At 37.0% G+C, this 19,977-nt stretch overlaps 1 protein-coding gene across 2 annotated transcripts in view; it reads right to left on the bottom strand.

Moving 5' to 3' along the window:
* The window catches only part of Cert1 (ceramide transporter 1), a 98,132-nt gene that overhangs the window by 72,214 nt on the left and 5,941 nt on the right, over nt 1–19,977 (bottom strand). For both annotated transcript variants that reach the window (XM_060385601.1, XM_060385602.1), the window contains exon 2: nt 19,545–19,679. In XM_060385601.1, coding sequence (XP_060241584.1) covers nt 19,545–19,679 — 135 coding nt within the window. The remainder of the gene's footprint in view (nt 1–19,544; nt 19,680–19,977) is intronic.

Genomic DNA, 19,977 nt, shown 5'->3' with positions numbered 1-19,977 from the left:
TGAAGGCAGCAGAAATGTAAAGCCAGAAAAGTTTTGCCAGGATTAGTGATGGGTAATCCCAGCCAATCAGGGGGCTAAGGCAGAAGCATGAGAGGTTCAAGGCCTTCCTGTGATACACAGAGAGTTCAAGACCAGCACAGTACCTTATTAAGATCCTTTCACAAAATATATAGAGCTGGACTATAGCTCAGTGGTAGAGAAAACTTGTCTAGCATGCATGAAGCACTACTACTCTAAAAAACAAGAGGAAGGAGTCAGGAAGGAAGAGAAAGGGAAGGGGTAAGAGGAAGTAGACAGGAATATTAAAAATCCCCTTTTTGCTTCTTAGAAGGCCTAGAACCCATGTTCAAGAAATGTTTCACCAGTGAATGGAATAAGTAAGAGAGATAAAAGGTAGTTAGGGTCTTTGAAAAGAATGTAACAAAGGTAAGAAGCAAAGGGACTTCTTATGAACATCAAAAGAAAAGCAGCAGCAGCAGAGTCATTGTGAAGGCCCAACAGTCTAGACTAGAATGTACGACAAGAGCTTACAAAGGGGTTTTTCTAGTGAAGAAAAAGTCAAATGGAAATCTTAACCATTGAATTATCTGGTGAAACCATTTAGTCTTTTCATTTACTGTAAGAATTTTTAAAAACTTCACTGAAGCTGGGCATGGTGGCACATGCCTTTAATCCCAGCACTCAGGGAGGCAGAAGCAGGCAGATCTCTGAGTTTGATGCCAGTCTGGTCTACAAAGCAAGTCCAGGAGAGCCAAGGCTACACAGAGAAACCGTGACTCAAAAAAAACAAACAAACAACAAACAAAATACATAAAACCTCATTGAACATAATACTTGTCAAATAATTCTAATAGGTTCACCCTGAGTCTAGCATTTGTTCAAGGTCTTTTCCCTTGAGACAATAGCAATTTCCAGGCTTATACTTAAGTTTTGAGCTGATCCTGGGCATTGTAAATATTAGAGAGAATTATGAATTCTGCCCCATTACTCTCAAAAAAACACTACTTTTGTTCTAGCTGGCAACTTGATGAAACTCCAGCTGGTACTTGAGTTGTGCATTTACCAGACCACTGTTTGTGTCTGGCCCGCAAACATACTTGCCTTCAAGTTAAGTAAAGATAGAAAAACAGACTCCTCTTCTCTAGCTCATTTTTGGAGTTCCTGTCTCACTGTTCAGCAGCCTCAGTTGCACCAGGTAACTGTCACAGGTTCAGCTGGTCAGGAATATCGATAACTGCACTCTGTTCTGTTTTTGCCAGAGATCTGACCTAAGTTCTGTCCAATTTTCATGTATCTTTGCAAATACTCATAAAGGACTTGTAATTATCTAAGCCTAGCATCTTTTCCATGAACATCAAGAATTAAAGTTTCTATGCCCAACACAAAGACAGTTAAATAACTCCAATTAGATTCAAACAACATAAATCAAGCAGCATCCTAAATTACAGACAACAGAAACTGACCTTGTTCACATAAGGAATTTATGGAGAAGCTATTTAGCAGCTTGCATTGCTAATAAACATAGAAAAGAATCAGAATAAAATAGTTAAAATGAAAACGTCCTTGCCCATTGCATTTGGATGACAGGACTGCTTTGCCTTTGGGCCTTCTGGCACTGCTGCCACTAGAAACTAGATGCTGACCTGCCAGCACAATCTGAAAACCACCCAATTCTGCTGCTGCTGCTGTGTGTAGCGTATGCCCGGGGTCCTGCACCTTAGAGTGTGGTAGATGTCAGGTGTCTCCCTTCGTTGATACCTTTTTTTTAAAGGCAGTCTCTGACCCTTGCCTAGGCTAGCTGGCCAATGAGCTCCAAGGAACTTTCCTGCTATTACGCCCTTCTCACCTAGCCATGGGGTTATAGAGATGCACCAACATGTACTGGGGATCCAAACTCAGGTCTTCATGCATTTACAGCATTTCACTGACAGCTTAATCTCACCAGCCTGCTATCTCTGCTTCTATTTATAGCAGTGTTCCAGAATCAAAAGTCTAAAGAGATGACAAGGGGGAAGGAAAGTGTGCGGAGGGGGCACACTGCGTAACAGCAATCTAAATGGCTAATCCTCAAACCTGTATGCTACTTGGGGAGGGTAACCATAGAGAGAAGGTGGGTAGACAGAGAAATTTAAGTATCTGGCCTTTACAGATTATATGTGGGAGATTTTCTACTCATACAGAATGTCTTAGGAGGACAGCTTATTCTTCCAACAAAAAAGTGCTAGCTTTTAATATTACTTAGTTTACACCTTGATTAATTAAAAGAACAATGAAAATATACTTGAGAATAGAATCTACAGCTTAAGCAGGTAGAAGAGCTGTTCACATGGTAAAGCAACATGAAATTTACTTAAAAATAAATGATTCCAAGTATTTATCTAAGCTGAAGATGACTAAATTTAGCTGCATTGTGGCTAAGCCATGCCCTCTCACAGAATACATAAGAGGACCATCATTGTGCAAGATTACACCAATGAAGGCAGGGGTGCTAAAAAAGGCCAACTGATTATGTTCAGAACCTAGTATAGGCATCATGATTTTGGGAAGTCTCCATAGTCCAGGGAATAAAAATGATAAAACTCTGTAGACAGCAAAGCATCACAGTGTCAAATGGTTGGGTGTTACCTGGAAAGGGACACTTTTTTCTAAACTTGCCAAAGATTTGTTTTTTCACCTATCCATACCTGTCTTTGGAACTTACTACCAAATGGTTTTCTTCTTGATTTTTAGTTGTCCCTCTGAGGCAGGCGCTCACATTTTAGCCTAGGCTGGCCTCAGCCTCAAGTCCTGGAATTGTTACCATGAACTACACACGTGGCAAGCTAGTGTTCCTTTACCAATTACCAATCTTTAACTGATCTTTTTGGAACAGCTGGTTAATATCCATGCACGGAACTTTCCCCTTACATGTTAATTTCTAACCTATTAAGAACTAGGTATGTTAATCTTAGATAACATAAACTCTCAATTCTTTATCAGTGAAAAGGAGGCTAATAATAATGTTCATTTTACTGAATTACTAAAAGGATTGACTATGATAAAACACATCTTGTATAGACAAATGAAAAAACATTTAAATGATGTGTGCTACAGTAAACACATTCAAATAAAATATAAAGCAACTGTATGTACACACTTAAAACTAGCAATTTTTTCAATGGAAAAGTTAAATCACTAATTTAACCTTCAAACACTACAGTATTTTCTAAAACATTTACTTAATTCCATCTATGGAGATTAAATATGTATTTTAAAAACACCAGCATATACAGAAACATGAAATTTATTTTAGATAATTTGGCATAAAACATTTTCAAAACATAAAACAAATTTTCCTTGATTAAAAATTTTAACACAAGAATTAAGATAACTATATGTCAACTCTACTCAAACTTAACAGAAATCTTGATTTTTCCTTTCTTCACTGTATACTCACTCCACAGTCCCTACATATTTAGTGTACCTGACATGAGGATTAGAAGGAAAGTCCCATTACTCCTTTGTTGAGCCCTGTGCTCTGGCTTCTTCACAAGCCTTTTTACTAGCTCTTTCCTCTTTCTGGACACTGCCCTCCAGCACAAACACTTATCTTCCTCCAGCACTTCCTAAGAGGCTCTGCTCAAGTGACTCCTTCCTTGCTGTCTACAAAGCTATGGCTACCTCTTAAAGCACCTCTTCAAGACACTTCCCACAGATGCGGACAGCAGCCTCCTAATCACCCCATGCCTGTAAGTACAGAGAGCAAGCCTGACACCTCGCACTATGTGAGCATATTAATAAAGGTTCAAATTAAATTACAAAGCTACATAAATGGCTTAAACAAGTGGTTCTCAATCTGTGGGTTGTCACTCCTTTGGCAAACCTTTATTTCCAAAAATATTTACATGAACATTCATAACAGACAGCCTGGCGAAGTGGCGTATGCCTGCAATCGCAGCACTCATGGAGGCAGAGGAAGCTGGATCTCTCTTAGTTTGAGGCCAGCGCAGCTACAAAGTGAATCCAGGACAGCCAAGGCTACACAGGGAAACCCTATCTTAAGAAACCAAAAAGATTCATAACATTAGCAAAATTACACTTATGAAGCAGCAATAAAATAATTTTATAGTTAGGGCTACCACTACAAGGGGACTGTATGAAAGGGCTGCAGCATCAGGAAGGCTGAGGACTAGTGTTCTAAACAGTCCTTTTGTGATGTAGAGTCCTAGACACCAGTGTACATCTGATCAGTTCTTCAGACTCCTCAGGACAATGTTTTTGAAACTATAAAACAAACATGTAAGATTATAAAGAAAATCATTCTCTAAAACTCCTAAAAAAAGATCTAATGAGGTGCAATATATATATACTATAGGAATTTATGTAATCCAGTGGCTGGTAGAAAAACTGCAAGACAGCTGCAAGGCGCGACTTGCAGCTAGGTCATGTGGCAAGACTGTAGTTACTGAGAGGGTCACAGACATGTTTACAATATTTATATAATTTCTACCTACACTGATAATAAGAGAAAATAGTAAATTTCATTTAAGATTTAGAAACGAACTGTACTTTTTCCATCTGTTTGCAAATTTTATGTGGAACTCATCACATTTAAGAGCAGTGGTCTATAATTACCTGTTCAAAGAAAAAACACACAGCAATCTACTATAGCAAAGTATATTTCCTATTATGAGAGTAACTGTAGCAAGGAAATTAATATAAATACACATCTGATATTATTTACTCTAACACCTATGTTGGCCAAAAATAACCAACCATTTAGCATCTACCACCTTGGTAGACAATGTTTAATAAGAATTGCTACTTCTGAAAATTAAATTCATGAAATAAATAAAAGGGTTTGTTATCATTATTCAACTTGAACCAGAATGGTAGGCACTGTGATTTTCAAGGTCAGATGTGACACTTTTTATGTTACAATCAGTAAAAATTACATACAAAAATATTACTGAAGAGTTCTTATATGTATCTTTACAATAAGGCTATTGGAATAATAAAGAACTTACCAGAATTTATTTGATAATAATGACTTGATCACAGATATTTCAATGACCTTAACAGAGCCTCTAAAAAAATTCTTTCCAAACTAGTTTTCTAAACATAAAAAAAAACTTAATTTGAAATTATTTTTCAAAAATGATTTACTTAAAAATGTTTTTCAGTTTTATGTATGTGAGTATTCTGTGTGCCTGGTCCCCACAGAAGTCAGAAGAGGACACCAGATCCCTGGGGACTGGAGTTACAGTATAAGACAACATATGGGTGCTAGGAACTACCTGTGCTCCTCAGGAAGAGCATCCAGTGCTATGCTCACTCCATTTACTTTTTTTTTTTTTTCATTTTTAAATTAGTTTACAATGTTGCAGGTTTCTTTATGGCATTTTTATAATATTTAGTTTTGATTAACCTTCCGTAGGCCCTGCCATCTACCACTGATTAAACCCTCCTGCCCCTAGTATTTCCCCTCCTACTCTCATATTACAGGTGTCCCAGTAAACTTCTTCCCCTAATTCCACTTCTCAGGGTCCAGTTTCTAGTTTTCTGTTGTTTATACACACTTACTCCAATGGAAAGCTAAGCTCTGCATATGAGAGATACCATGTAATGTCTGTCCCTCCCAGCCTAGGCTCATTTCATGTTGTATCTTCCAGTTCCACTCATGGTCCCGCAAGTGTCATTGCTCATTTTCCTTTCAGTTGAATAGTTTCATTCTGCATATGTACCATATTTTCATTACCCTTTCCCTTGTTGATAGACATGTAGGCTGATTTTATTTCCTGTTATTATGAAAAGAACAGCACTAAACATGGATGAGTGTCATCTCGTAAGTGTCTGTACAGGATATGGGGTCCTTTGAATGTGTGTGTGTGTGTGTATATGTGTATACACACACACACACACACACACACACACACACACACACACACACATATATAACCAACCAGAGTGGTATAGTGAGGTCATACCCCATATGACAGTTCGATTATTGGCTTATTGAGAAACTACAACACTGATTTCCATAGTGGCCACACCAATTTGCATTCCCCCAACAATGAAAAATAGCTTATTTTCTTACACCCTCACCTGCATGTGTTCTCATTTGTTTTCTTGTGATAACCATTCTGGGATGAGACAAAAATCTCAAAGTAGTTTTATTTATTTAGCATTTCCCTGATAGATAAGGAAGCTAATCATTTAGGCTGTCTCCTCACTTGCTTAACTGTTTCATTTGCTGCAGAAGCCTTTTAATTCATGAGCTTGTTATTTTTGATCGCTGACTTTATTTCCTGAATTACTATAATCCTATTTAGAAAGATCTTACCTTTGCTTTTATTTTTCATCTGCAAACTGAGCTTCATATCTTAGTCTTTTGCCATATGGAGTTAATACTTGTAGAGTGAGAGATAAAGATTTAGCTTCATTCTTCTACAGATAGTTTTCCCAGAACATTTATTTGAGAGGCTGCTTTTCCTCCAGTGAGTCTTTGTGGGTTTTGTTAAACATCAAGTGACTGTAGCTGTGTGACTTCATGTCTGGACCTTTTAAAATTCTGTTCCATTGATGTTCATGACGTGTGTGTGCGTTTGTACCAATCTCATGTGCTTTTGTTACTATGGCTCTGTAATGTACCGTGATTCAGGTATGATGATAGGGGCAATCCCCAGTGCCATTGCTTTTGCTTTCAGAGTTCTTTTGTGCTTCCAAATGAGTTTTAAGATTGTTTTAATTCTTTTGCTTTCCTAACCATTCCTTCTAACTAAAGGTCATAAGAATTTTTATCTTTCAAATCTAATCATTTCATTAACATATGCCTCAGAATTTAATCTGTTGGCTGAATTACTTTTCTGTCACTATGATGAAATACTTGAAATAATCAACAGGCATATGGTTTCAGGTCTCTGTTCAAGTTGGAATCATCTTTGAGATATATGCAAAGATATCAACCATACCTTCAACAAAGATACAAATGGTGCTGGGTTAATTTTCCCAAGTTATCCATTAAGTCTTTTCAAAGCAAGCTCTTCCCATTCCTTGAAGGTTTTCTTGGATTATAGCGTTTTCCCCCTTTAAAGAGTCTAATAACAGGATTTTTTCTGTCTTCTAATTCTACTATTTAACTTTATTATCCTTGCCTTACTTTCATTTTCTTGGCTGTCTTCCAGTCTTTGAAAGTCTTTACTAAGTTCTACATCCTCAATGAGTATGTTTAATTCTACTTGAAATACAGACTAATTTTTGTTTGTTTCATGGTTAAGTATGAGGATTTTTCCTCACTTGATTTGTAAACTCCTCCCCAATGTTATTTACTAGTGATTTATAAATTTTGTTTTCACTGTTTTTATAGTCTTATAGGTCTTAAATCTAATTCCTTTAATTATACTCTGATCTACCTGGTGCCTTTGTTGGGGATGTATTTAGATTATGAATGAATGAATTCAGTCTTTCTGGTAAAGTTTCAGATTCTCCATTCATTAGTGTTCTTTCTATTTCAGTGACACATCATGTCTAATTTTACTCACTAGGCCATGTAGCAGTGAGAAGGACACCTGTAGGAAGGAGTCTGTTATGATATTAAAATGTAATTATATTATAGTTTGGCATTATCTGTCTACAAGTAATGTTGAATGTGATAATTTATATTAAAAATTATAGATGTAGTTAAGATAATTTTTGAAAAGCCATTAACCATTATTTTCACGAATCCAGAGGCCCATGTACAAAACTTAAAAACTAAACTTATTTTTAATTGAATATTAAAAAATACCTACTCTCAACTTTCATTTTCCTGTCCATGGAATTTTCACCTTTTATTTAATAATTTGTAAAGCGTCTACAATATTGCTAAGCACATAATCATTATCTTGGTCTTTATTTTTTTAAAATCTTATACTAAAATCACATACATCTAGAGTGGTTCAACTGAAAAGTTATAGCTTAAGAGGAGACTGGGGGAAAGGCATTCTAGATAATGAGAAGCTGAACGAATAAGTTCAGAAAAGAATGTCAAAGTGCCAGTCAGAAAAGCAGCCAAGGGTTAGCAAAGGGGATGCTCTGTTCGATCTATTCTGAACAATCATTAGAAATCACCCTTTTTCTTTAGTCTTTGAACATTTTCACCTATTGTTCATTCAGACTTCTGTAAAAAAACAAGCACAGCTAACAGCTTTTTGTATACAGTAGGTAAAGAGGAAGGGAGGAGTGTGTAAAGAACCTGCTGTGCAAACCTGAGGACCCTACTTCGGATTCCTAGAATCCATGTAAAGCCAAACATGCTGGCCTCTGCCTGTGAGGGGAGACCTGTGGAGCCCTGAGGCTAAAGGCTAGCTGGCCTAGCCAAACTGTTAAGTTTCTGGTTCTGCGAGAGATTCTGTCTGCATGCATGCTACTTAGTTTTATGGCGACATCAGAGAGAAGAAAACTTCAACTGCGAAAACTGCCTCCATAAGAACCAACCGTAGGCAAGTTTGTAAGGCTATTATTATTATTGTTATTATTATTATTATTAATTAATTAATTTTTTAAAGCTAGTGATTGATGTGGAAGGGCCCAGCCCATTGTGAGTGGTGCTGAGCAAGCCATGTGGCTCAAGGCAATAAGCAGCACTCTTCCATGGCCTCCTCCTACCTCCAGGTTCTTGTCTTGTCTCAGTTTCTGTACTGACTTCCTTCAATGACAAACAGTGATAAGGAAGATTAATAAACTGTTTCCTCTCCAAGTTGTTCTGGTCATGGTCATCAAAACCATGGTGACCCTAACTAAGATAACAGGCAGTAAGGTGCAGAGGATACTGCACTTCCTGCTGTGACCACAATATGTGCTCACACAGGTGTATGTACATCTATGCACATGACACACATACATAAAATGCAACACAACACACAAAGACACACACAGAGAGAGACAGGCAAGCAGGCAGACAGACAGACAAAGAAAGAGAGAAAGAGAGAGAGAAGTAGCCCCCCAAACAAATACCAACTAGAGTCAAATAACAAACGGTACATCAAAGAAAGTCTGTCAGGAATTGGTAGAAATATCAAGTGTTAACTGTTACATACATACATATTTATACACACACATATTTCTTAAGTTATTAAACAGAACTATTTAATGGAAGAAACTCTTACAGGAGATACATGAGATTCAATCATGGTGGGAAGTATAGTCTGGCTGTAATATGTCACCTGAATCTGTCTCCCTTTGATGAGCCAGCCCTTCCTATCATTTTTTTTTAATTGTATAGGCTTTGCTTCTAATACAAGTCTTTCACACACAAGAAAACCTTATAATCTATTATGTGTAGTAACTATCTATAAAAATACTTTAACATAATACTTTTTTTTGTAGTTGTTGTATGCTTTTTGAGATAGGGTTTCTCTATGTATCCTTGGCTGTCCTGGACTCGGTTTGTAGAGCAGGCTGGCCTCAACTTCAGAGAGATCCCCCTGCCTCTGCCTCCCAGAGTGGTGGGATTAAAGGCATTGAGCCACCATTCCCTGCTGACATAAACACATGATCATCCATGCTTGGGTCGGTTTAAGCTGATGGTGCTCAGGTGGTAGAAGAATGCTTGCCAACCATATACAAAGAGCTCAGCCTGATCTTTGGTTCCACATAAACCACGTCTATCGGCACATGCCTGTAATTTCAAGATGGCAGCAGATATGGAAGATGATACACTGCTCTAGCTCTCTGTTCCCCAGGAACCAAGGCCTGATGCCTGCTGGGATAAGTGTTCTAACACTAGCTAAATCCCAACCCCAGGACATTGTACACACGCATGAAACTATCAAAAAGTTATTTAAAAACATTGTTAAGGAGTGAGGGAAGAAAAGGAAACAAATTTGGGGAAATGCACTAATCTGCTCAAAGGCAAAATTTGGCCATCTGAACCCAGGTTTAATTTTGTAGCCTTTATAAGAGAGTTCACATTTTTTATAAATTTAATATAAAAATAAAACTTATCTATGATTTTCATAACAATCAAGAAAACAAGATACCTGTTAGCTAATGCAAACAGGCAGACCATGGTGACTGGGCATTTTGTCTTCAGATAACCCGAACACTAAAACACTTTTAACAGAAGGAAGGCCTTAGGAGTAAATTTGGACACCTCAGCTGCCCCTTTAGTCCCCAGCACAGGTGGCTTAGTGGAGCCCTCAGCCCTCAGCAGAGAAACTTCATTTTGTAGTGAATAACTGGAAATACAGCTAAAGTGCTGGGTCTTGAGTGAGGGTGTTCAGTCTTAGATGCAACATCTAGATCACAATCCTCCTCTGAAGACTCAGGAACTTCATGAAAGAAGGAAGGAAATGATTTTAAGAGCGAGAGGCTAAGGAAGGCTACTGTGAACAGTACCTTCTGAACATGACAGGGCCACTGCATTCATGAAAACATGGCAGCTATGGCTGCCTACACTAAACCTGTACAAGATCTAGCCAATCAAAGTTAAATGATAGATAAAAGAGAGACTTGTAAAGCACATCCCTAGCTGAAGGGCCATTTAGAGGTTTTGGGTTTTTTTTTTTTCCCCAGAACCCTGGTAGGCTGTACACGCTTCAGTGGGTGGCCCTGTACTCATGTACATTTGCGAAGCACCAAACAGACTCAATGGGTTATTCTTAAAAAGGGGAACATGAAGTTGGGAGAAGGACTTGTTTGAGGAGGTCCAAAAAGAGTTAGGGTGAGTGAACATAAACAAAATACATTGTGTACATGCATGAAATTCTCAAACAATATACATTTTTTAAAAAGTCAAAGTAAAATTTTAAATAAATTTTTATTTTTTATGTATTAATTGCAGTTTATTCATTTTGTACCCCAGCTGTAGCCTTGTCCCTCATTCCCTCCCCATCCCAGCCTCTCCTCCCATGCCCCTCCCCAATTCCACTGATAGTGGAGGTCCTCCTCCCCTTCCATCTGATCCTAGCCTATCAGGTCTCATCAGGACTGTCTGCATTGCCCTCCTCTGTGGCCTGGCAAGGCTGCTCCCCCCTCAGGGGGAGGTGATCAAAGAGCTAGCCACTGAGTTCATGTCAGAGAGAGTCCCTGTTCCCCTTACTAGGGTACCCACTTGGATACTGAGCTGCCATGGGCTACATCTGAGCAGGGGTTCTAGGTTATATCCATGAATGGTCCTTGGTTGGTCAAACTAAAAATTTAAAGAGCTGCTTTATAGATATCTAAGTTATGTTCCAATATGTCCTGCACGACATAAAATGCATCAGACATGCAATTTTACTATGCTCATGACATGCGATTTAAAAAAAATCAACTGGGAAGCAGGAGACTTGGGCTCTACTCCTAACTGATACTGGCTTGAATGGGTTGAATGATATCAACTAAAATTCATATGTTTACATCCTATCACTGAGAACTTTAGAATATAACTTTATTCAGAAATAATTAGTTAGAATGAGGTCACACTGAAGTAGAGTATGTTGCTATTTCTATATAATATGTGTCCTTTATAAGAAGGAAAATTTGGACAAACACAGAGGGAGAATATCTTATGAACATAAAAGACAAGAAATGTTAATGACTGCCAGCAAGCGATCAAAGAAACAGGGAACAGGTTAAACAACCGAACATGCATGCAACAGGTTTCCCTCATATCAACACAGAGAATGAACACACTCAAAAATAAGCACTGATAACTCATTCAACACAGAGACATTGAGCTGGTGCCTACCTTGTGCCTTCACCCCTAATGACTAGTGTTCATGGTACTGGAAGGTACTTTGCATACTTCCAGGGGAAAGAGGTAAACATCAGCCCAGCTACAAACCCTTTGATTTACAGTGGTGACCGACCTGAAGGACATGTGGGTGCACTAGCAGCACAAGTTGTGAGAAAAACAAACCATTATTTAACTGGCTCTAAGGCCAACTCCATGAGAGAGGCTACAGCCCTAAGGAAAAACCAAATATTACTGTTTGCTCAAGCAATGTAGCAATAAAACGGCTCCTAACAACATTCTGCTATATTCATAGACCAGTGTCTCACTCAGCCATCATCAGAGAAGCTTCCTCCTGCAGTAGAAGGAAACAAATCCAGAGACCCACAGCAGGACAATGCGCAGTGAGAAACCTTGGAACACTTAGTCCTAGATGGGGTGTCGCTATTAAATCCCTCCTTAGGACTCAGGTAACTCAGACGAAGAAGAGAAAAGATTGTATGGGCCAGAGGGGATGGAGGACACCAAGGAAACAGTGTTTGCCAGGCACATGAACTCAGTGACTGTGGCAGCCTGCCTAGGGCCTGTACAAGTCTAAGACAGATAAAGGTCCCAGTGCAGAGAGGGACACAAGTCTTCATTTTTAACCCAGAAGCTATCCCCAATTGATGATTACCCTTCCCAAATAAAAAATTAGTTTTCTCCAATGAAGTCTCACTGGGCATAAAAATCACACTTGAGGTCAGCCACCGTGTCCAGCAGTAGATGGGCAGCACAAAACAAACTCAGGGTTATTTTTAGAGGATTTTTTTTGTCTCATAATGGTTTGCCTGGTTTGTTGTTCTTGCTGTTGCTTGTTTGTTTGAGCCAGGGCTTTGAGCCAAAGCTATATAGCTTTGGCTGTCCTAGACTGGCTTTGTAGACCATGCTGGCCTTGAACTCAGAGATCCACATGCCTCTGACTCCCGAGTGCTAGGATTATAGGCATGTAATTATAGGCCACAACAGATCTTTTGCTTATATATTATGGTTCCCAGTTTTGTGTTTTTATGGGATTTCTGGGTATATATATGTATATATGGATATATATATATATATATATATAGTCCCCAGTTTTGTGTTTTAATGGGATATCTGTGATTTTTATGCTTTTTTGGGTGAGGGGGACATTTTGTTTTGTCTTATACTTTGTTTTTCTCTTATCTCATTTTATTTATTCATTTATATTACATGCTTGTTTGTTTTTTTGATGAAAAAGAGAAAAAAAAGAATATGGGTTTCAATGGGTGGGGAGTTTGGAGGGTACTGGAAGAGCTGGGGGAGGGAAAACTGTACTCAGAATATATTGTGTAGAAATGTAGTCTACTTTCAAAAAACAAACAAACGAAACAAAACAATAAAGAAAAAACTGAGATCATAGTACTCTATTTATTAATTTGTGTGTGGGCATTCAAGTCATGGCATTTGGTGTGGAGGTGCCAGGACAATTGTGTGAAGTTGGGTTCTGTACTTCCACCTTTAAATAGGTTCCAGGGAACAAATTCAGGTCATTAGGCTTTGAAAGAACACTATCTTGGCATGACTCTAACCAACCAAGTGAAAGACCTGTTTGAAAAAAACTTGAAGTCTCTTAAGAAACAATTTGAAGAAGATATCAGAAGATGGAAAGATCTCCCATGCTCATGCCTTGGCACGATTAACATAGTAAAAATGGCCTTTCTGCCAAAAGCAATCTACAGATTCAATGCAATTCCCATCAAAAAACCAATACAATTCTTTACAGAACTTGAAAGAAAAATTCTCAACTTCATATGGAAAAACAAAAAACCAAGAACTGTTAAAACAATCATGTACAATAAAAGATCTTTTGGAGGTATCTCCATGCCTGATTCCAAGCTGTACTATAGAACAACAATTATAAAAAATGCATGGCACTGGCATAGACACAGGATGGTGGATCAGTGGAATCGAGTACAAGACCTAGAAATAAACCCACACACCTATGGATACCTGATTTTTGACAAAGATGCCAAATCCATACAATGGAAAAAAGACAGCATCTTCAATAAATGGTGCTGGTCTAACTGGATGTCTACATGTAGAAAAGTACAAATAGATCCATACTTATCACCCTGCACAAAACTAAAGTCCAAGTGGATCAAAGACCTCAATATAAAACCAGACACACTAAACTTGTTAAAAGAAAAAGTGGGGAATACCCTTGAACTCATTGGCTCAGGAGACAACTTCCTGAACAGAACACCAACAGCACAGGCTCTAAGATCAACAATCAATAAATGGAACCTCATGAAATTGAAAGCTTCTGTAAAGCAAAGGACACTGTCATCAGAACAGAACAACAGTTTACATATTGGGAAAGGATCTTCACTAACCCTATATCTGTCAGAGGACTAATATTAAGAATATATAAAGAACTTAAGAAGTTAAACAGCAACAAATCAAGTAATCCAGTTTAAAAAAAAAGGGTGCAGAGCTAAACAAAGAATTCTCAATAGAGGAATATCAAATGGCACAGAACACTTAAAGTAATGCTCAACATCCTTAGTCATCAGGGAAATGCAAATCAAAACGACCCTGAGATTCACCTTACACTCCAGCGATAACACATGTTGGAGAGGTTGTGGAGAAAGGGGAACCCTCCTCTATTGCTGGTGGGAATGTAAACTTGTACAACCACTTTGGAAATCAATCTGGTACTTTCTCAGAAAATTAGGAATATTGTTACCTCAAGATCCAGCTATACCACTCCTAGGCATATATCCAAAAGATGCTCAAGTGTACAACAAGGAAATTTGTTCAACCATGCTCATAGCAGCTTTATTCATAATAGCCAGAATCTAAAAACAACCTAGATGTCTCTCAAAGGAGGAATGGATACAGAAATTGTGGTACATTTACACAATGGAATAGTACTCAGCAATTAAAAGCAAGGAAATCATGGAATTTGTAGGCAAATGGTGGGAACTGGAAAAGATCATCCTAAGTGAGGGATCCCAGAAGGAGAAAGACACAAATGGTATATACTCACTTATAAGCAGATATTAGACATATAAGATAATCATACTAAAATCTATACTCCTAAAGAAGCTAAACAAGGAGGACCCTGGGTAAGTTGATCAATCCTCATGCAGAAAAGCAAACAGGATAGACATCAGAAGAGGGAGAAAACAGGGAACAGGACAGGAGCCTACTACAAAGGGACTCTGAAAGACTCTACGCTGCTGGGTATCAAAGTCGATGCTGACACTCATAGTCAAACTTTGGGCAGCGTGCAGGGAATCTTAAGAAGGAAGGGGAAAGAGAAAGACCTGGAGGGGACAGGAGCTCCACAAGAAGACCAACAGAACCAAAAAATCTGGGCAAAGGGGCTTTTGCAAAGACCCATATTCCAACCAAGACCATGCATGCATGGAGTTAACCTAGACGCCTTGCTCAGATGTAGCCCATTGCAGCTCAGTGTCCAAATGGGTTCCCTAGTAAGGGGAACAGGGACTGTCTCTTCCGTGAACTCAGTAGCTGGCTCTTTGATCATCTCCCCCTGAGGGGGGAACAAACTTACCAGGCCACACAGCAAGACAATGCAGACAGTCCTGATGAGACCTGATAGACTAGAGTCAGAAGGAAAGAGGGAGGAGGACCTCCCCTATCAGTGGACTGTGGGAGGGGCATGGGAGAAGAGGAGGAAGAGAGGGTGAGATTGGGAGGGGATGAAGGAGGGGGCTACAGCTAGGATACAAAGTGAATAGATTGTAATAATCAAAAAAATTTAAAAAGGAACAGAAAGAATTGTTTACATAGATGTAAGAGAAAGCAATATTTTAATTTGCTTTGCTACTGCAATAGTGTTATAAACAACAATAAAAAAAAAAAGAAATCCAGAACATTTACTACTTTACCTGCTGAGCCTTCTTGCTCACCCTTACCTCTTTAATTTTGCCTAAATCTTTTAACTTCTCCTCTTATAATCAATAGTGAACTGAGAGCTATTTAGCTTTAATGTTATTTTTATTTCCAGCAGCAAATATTTTCATGACCTCCTAGGTTTCTTTTTGAAAAATATCTTAAAACGTGGAATTGGTAAGTGTTCCTGTAGGCAATCTCTGATGAAAATAATAGAAACTTCATTCACTTGGTAATTTAAAAGATCTAAGGGTTATTAGTACACAACACTAACTGGAGACCTAATACTACAAACACACCTGTTCTAAAGATATTATTGGCTTCATCATAACAAAAAGACTATGTATCTCATAAAATATCTTCTAATTTCAGTAAATGCAAGCAAACAAAAAAAAAAAAATCCTAAACAAATGAGGATACTTCTTTCCTCTTCAAACATTAGTGGCAGTTTAAGAAATTGATTGGTGAAATATTATCAAGATAATTATAAATTATTTTTAAAAGGTATATACATACCAAATGAACATAAGACAGTAAAGAAAACTTTGAATCACATTTTATAATAAACACTATAAAACTATCAATATCAGTATGAAACAATGGTATTAAAATGTATTGCTAGTCAGCTCAAGAAAGAAGCTATGTTTCCTATCTTTCTTGAACATAAAATAATTTCAACTAATAATAAAAATTCAAACATCAATTCTATATGAAAATGCAGCTACCTAAATAGCAATATCGTCTTTCAGAAAGAGCACCTAATGCAAGAACTGTAAAATTTATAGAGGGTAAAAACACTTTTGTTGTGCTCTGTTTTATTTTGTTTTCAGGACAGAATCTCACTCTGTATCCTAAGTTAGCCTGGAATTCATTATTAGCCCAGACAACAAACTCAGTGATAATCCTCCTTCAGCCTTCCAGTGCTGGGCTTACAAGTATGAGCCCCCACAATGGCACAATGCTTTCTGGAAAGAGCAGCACAGCAGGCAGCAGTACTGTTTTCAATAAGAGAAAATATGGGCTTAACAGTAAGTTTAAGAAGACATCAATGTAAATAAAAATCAAGACTATAAAAAATGCTGTATAAGCATATAGTCTCTGAGTGTTTATAAAGCACATAAACACCCCAAATTACCTATGGGTGTTTCTTGACTGCAGGGATAAGAAAGTAGATAAGCATTTACTTGGTAACTTTAAAAAAAATAAAAGTATGAGCACTTTTAATTATGTTCAGTTTTTTAAAAAAAACTTTTAAATAAAAAAGTTGAAACACTCGATAAACATCTGGTGTGTGTGTGCATGTGTGTTTAAAACAAGGTCTTATTCTGTAGTCAAGCTGGATACAGAGTTAAGGATATTTCTGTCATCAATCCTACACACTAGGATTATAAGACTGTACCACCATGTCTAGCAAACATTAGCTTTTGATTATAACAAACATGACAAGTTTTATAGCATGGGCTGGATTTTAAGCAATTAACTATTAAGCTTTACTAATTGAGATATTAAACTTTCTTCATGTACTTTACACGCAGAAAGTTTCTTTTTACAAAGTAAAGGGGTACTATTTTTCTTTTCATCCACATATTCCTAATCCACCCACCTAATAAGTTAAAAAAAAAAATCCTCAAAGAAAAGTTTCTTTAAATTATTTCACAAGGCCAAATAACAAGATTTTTATGTTAATAAGTTATTAATACTAGAGTTGGAATGATTAGGGTAATAATGGATTAGGCTCCACAACAAAGGTAATAAGCTCACAAATAATATTTTAAAATCATCAGAGTTCTTGCACACTCTTCCATATGCCTGGTGTCTGGGGTTGTGATCCTAGCTTCAGAAACAGGAGGCTTCTAAGTTGAAAGCCTGCTTAAGTATCTTAGTGAGACACTGTACTAAATAAATATGTAAGAAGTCTGGGGAAACTCAGTTAAACAGCATCTGAAGCTGTGGGTTCAATCCTCAATATCATACATACATACAAATCATGACTCTTCAAGCCTAGATTTGTTCTTACACAAATATCTATTTCATAACAGCAAATTTCATGTCGACAAATTCAATGTTAATATTTATTCAATCTTCAGAGAAATGATTGAGACAACAACCCATAGTAAGGCTAAAAATAACAATGGGCACTTATTTAAGAAAGAACATTAGTATTAATTAAAAAAAATATAAAGTACTTGTAAATTTCATCCTGAAAAGTTCTTTGTATTCATTTATATTTTGTCACTTCCTTAAAATACATACTAAAAGACCATGAGGCCTAAGAAAGACTGAAGCTGAAAACAGCCACAAAAATAAATGCTAGCATTTCTTCTTATATCTGTTCTCTGTCTCTAAATACCAACTTACTATTGCTTAGCCCACTGAATACAGCCACTTTGCATACAACTACAACTAAGAAAAATATCTGCAATGAACTCTTTTCCCCCTAGCAAATGCAATAAACGTGCTTATTAATATCTCTTTCACACAAATACCAAGTTAGTACAGTCTATAGTTCAAAACTACATTTTTATAGTACATTTATACATTTTATAGTTCATTAACTACATTTAAATTTATTCTGGGAATACGATTACTCAGGAAACAAAACAAATACAACTTTAATCCTTCCTATTTTTAATAATCAAATACTGCATTATATGCAGAAGGGGGAGTAGAAAAGGACCACAGAAGTAAGTTTTATTAACACTTCCAACAATTCCTATTTTACTAAATTTGATGTTCAATTAATATTTTCTTTTCTAACTTGAATACACAAGAGGGTGATGCATACAGCATACAAAAAAGATGGGAAAATACTATGAGTTTTTTCTTAGATGCAAAACAAACTATATGTAAGCCAAATGTGTAGAGTAAGAGAAATTCCAAGAATACCTTTTATAAGCAATTTTATCATAAGAAAACTTGACTTTTAAGTGAATAAATAAAATCTGAATTGTTTTTGTTTTAGCATACCTATTTTTAGATTTTAAACTATGACTCCCTTAGCTAATCTCGATTTTACTGTCCTGCCATAGCTAGTTTTCCTTTTTATGTACACTTTTTTGCTTTTTAATAATATGGCATGCTGACCACACTCAACCAATAAAATAAGCCTTTTTAATCTGTTAAAATAGCATACTTTGATCGCAATAATTCAGATGCTTAAAAAGTCAGTTGTTAGTTTCCAACCTATCTATGTCAATGCATTCGTTCTTCCTTAATGTAATATTATTTAAGTCATGGACTACATACAGTATGAAAAGAAAGTTGTGTCTATGCAAACTAAGAATGGTTCAACAAATGTGAAGTATTCATAAGGTATTAAATTAAATGAAGGTGACATAAACATATTGGAGAAAATCTTAAAATTCAAAGAGCTTTTACTTAGTGTTTTTCAGAAGTATTTTCAAAAGTGTTTATTCCAGCCAGGAGTAGTGGTGACACACTATAGTTTCAGTACTGGGGAGGCAGAAGCAAGCAGATCTCCGAGTTAGAAGCCAGCCTGGTCTACAAAGCAAGTCCAGGACAGTCAGGGCTATAGAGAGAAACCCTGTCTTGAGAAAAAAACAAAAAACAAACAAACAAAAAAACTGAACCACAAACCATGCATTATACACACAGTTAACACACTCAACTACAGGAGATCTGCATGAAAAAGCTGAGAAATAAATATGTACTTTGCTAAACAATTTTAATAAGGATAGTTATTTTCCCATTTTACTTTTTAAATAACCTACAAATTGTCCCAGTCTCACCAGTATAAAGTGATCTACCACCATTTTTTGTTCTGAAACACGTAAATTGGTTTGAAAGCCAACTGAATAAAACCTTTATGTTTATACAGAGTAGTAGTATGCAGTAGTATGCTCCAGAAGAACAAAGGTTTCACAGCAGCCAGAGCAGAGTTAGTTCTGGTACACAGCTGATGCCTGGTGAATACTTGTAGGGTACTTACCGTGATAACAGCCTTGCTAAGACAGATGGATCCCCTGCAGCCATATTCTGTCTCATCTTCAGATTTGTAGTAACTCAACGCATTATTTTTCAAAACTACCCAACGATCCTGCCATCCATGAATATAGTTTGTCCACTAGGGATAAAAAGAAGAAGAGGAAGGAAAGAGACAAAAAATAAAGTCAGTATTTTGGAAATTGAGACTTTCCAAAATTTTAACACAAAACTTTGAAAAGCCATACAATTATAACAAACAACAAAATGAGTTGTTAAACACTTAAAAGAGAGAGAGCTTTCTAGTATATAATGATCTTCAGTAATTTTACTTTAATAGCTAGGAAATAAAATATACCATTTTCTTCTACATTTATAATTCTGCCATGATCTTTGCATACTTTCTGCTGTGGGTTCAATCCTCAATATCATACATACAT

This window comes from Meriones unguiculatus, chromosome 6, assembly GCF_030254825.1.
Source record: "Meriones unguiculatus strain TT.TT164.6M chromosome 6, Bangor_MerUng_6.1, whole genome shotgun sequence".
Lineage (NCBI taxonomy): Eukaryota > Metazoa > Chordata > Mammalia > Rodentia > Muridae > Meriones > Meriones unguiculatus.
Note: the sequence above shows the minus strand (reverse complement) of the source record. Positions and strands in the feature narration are given on the sequence as shown.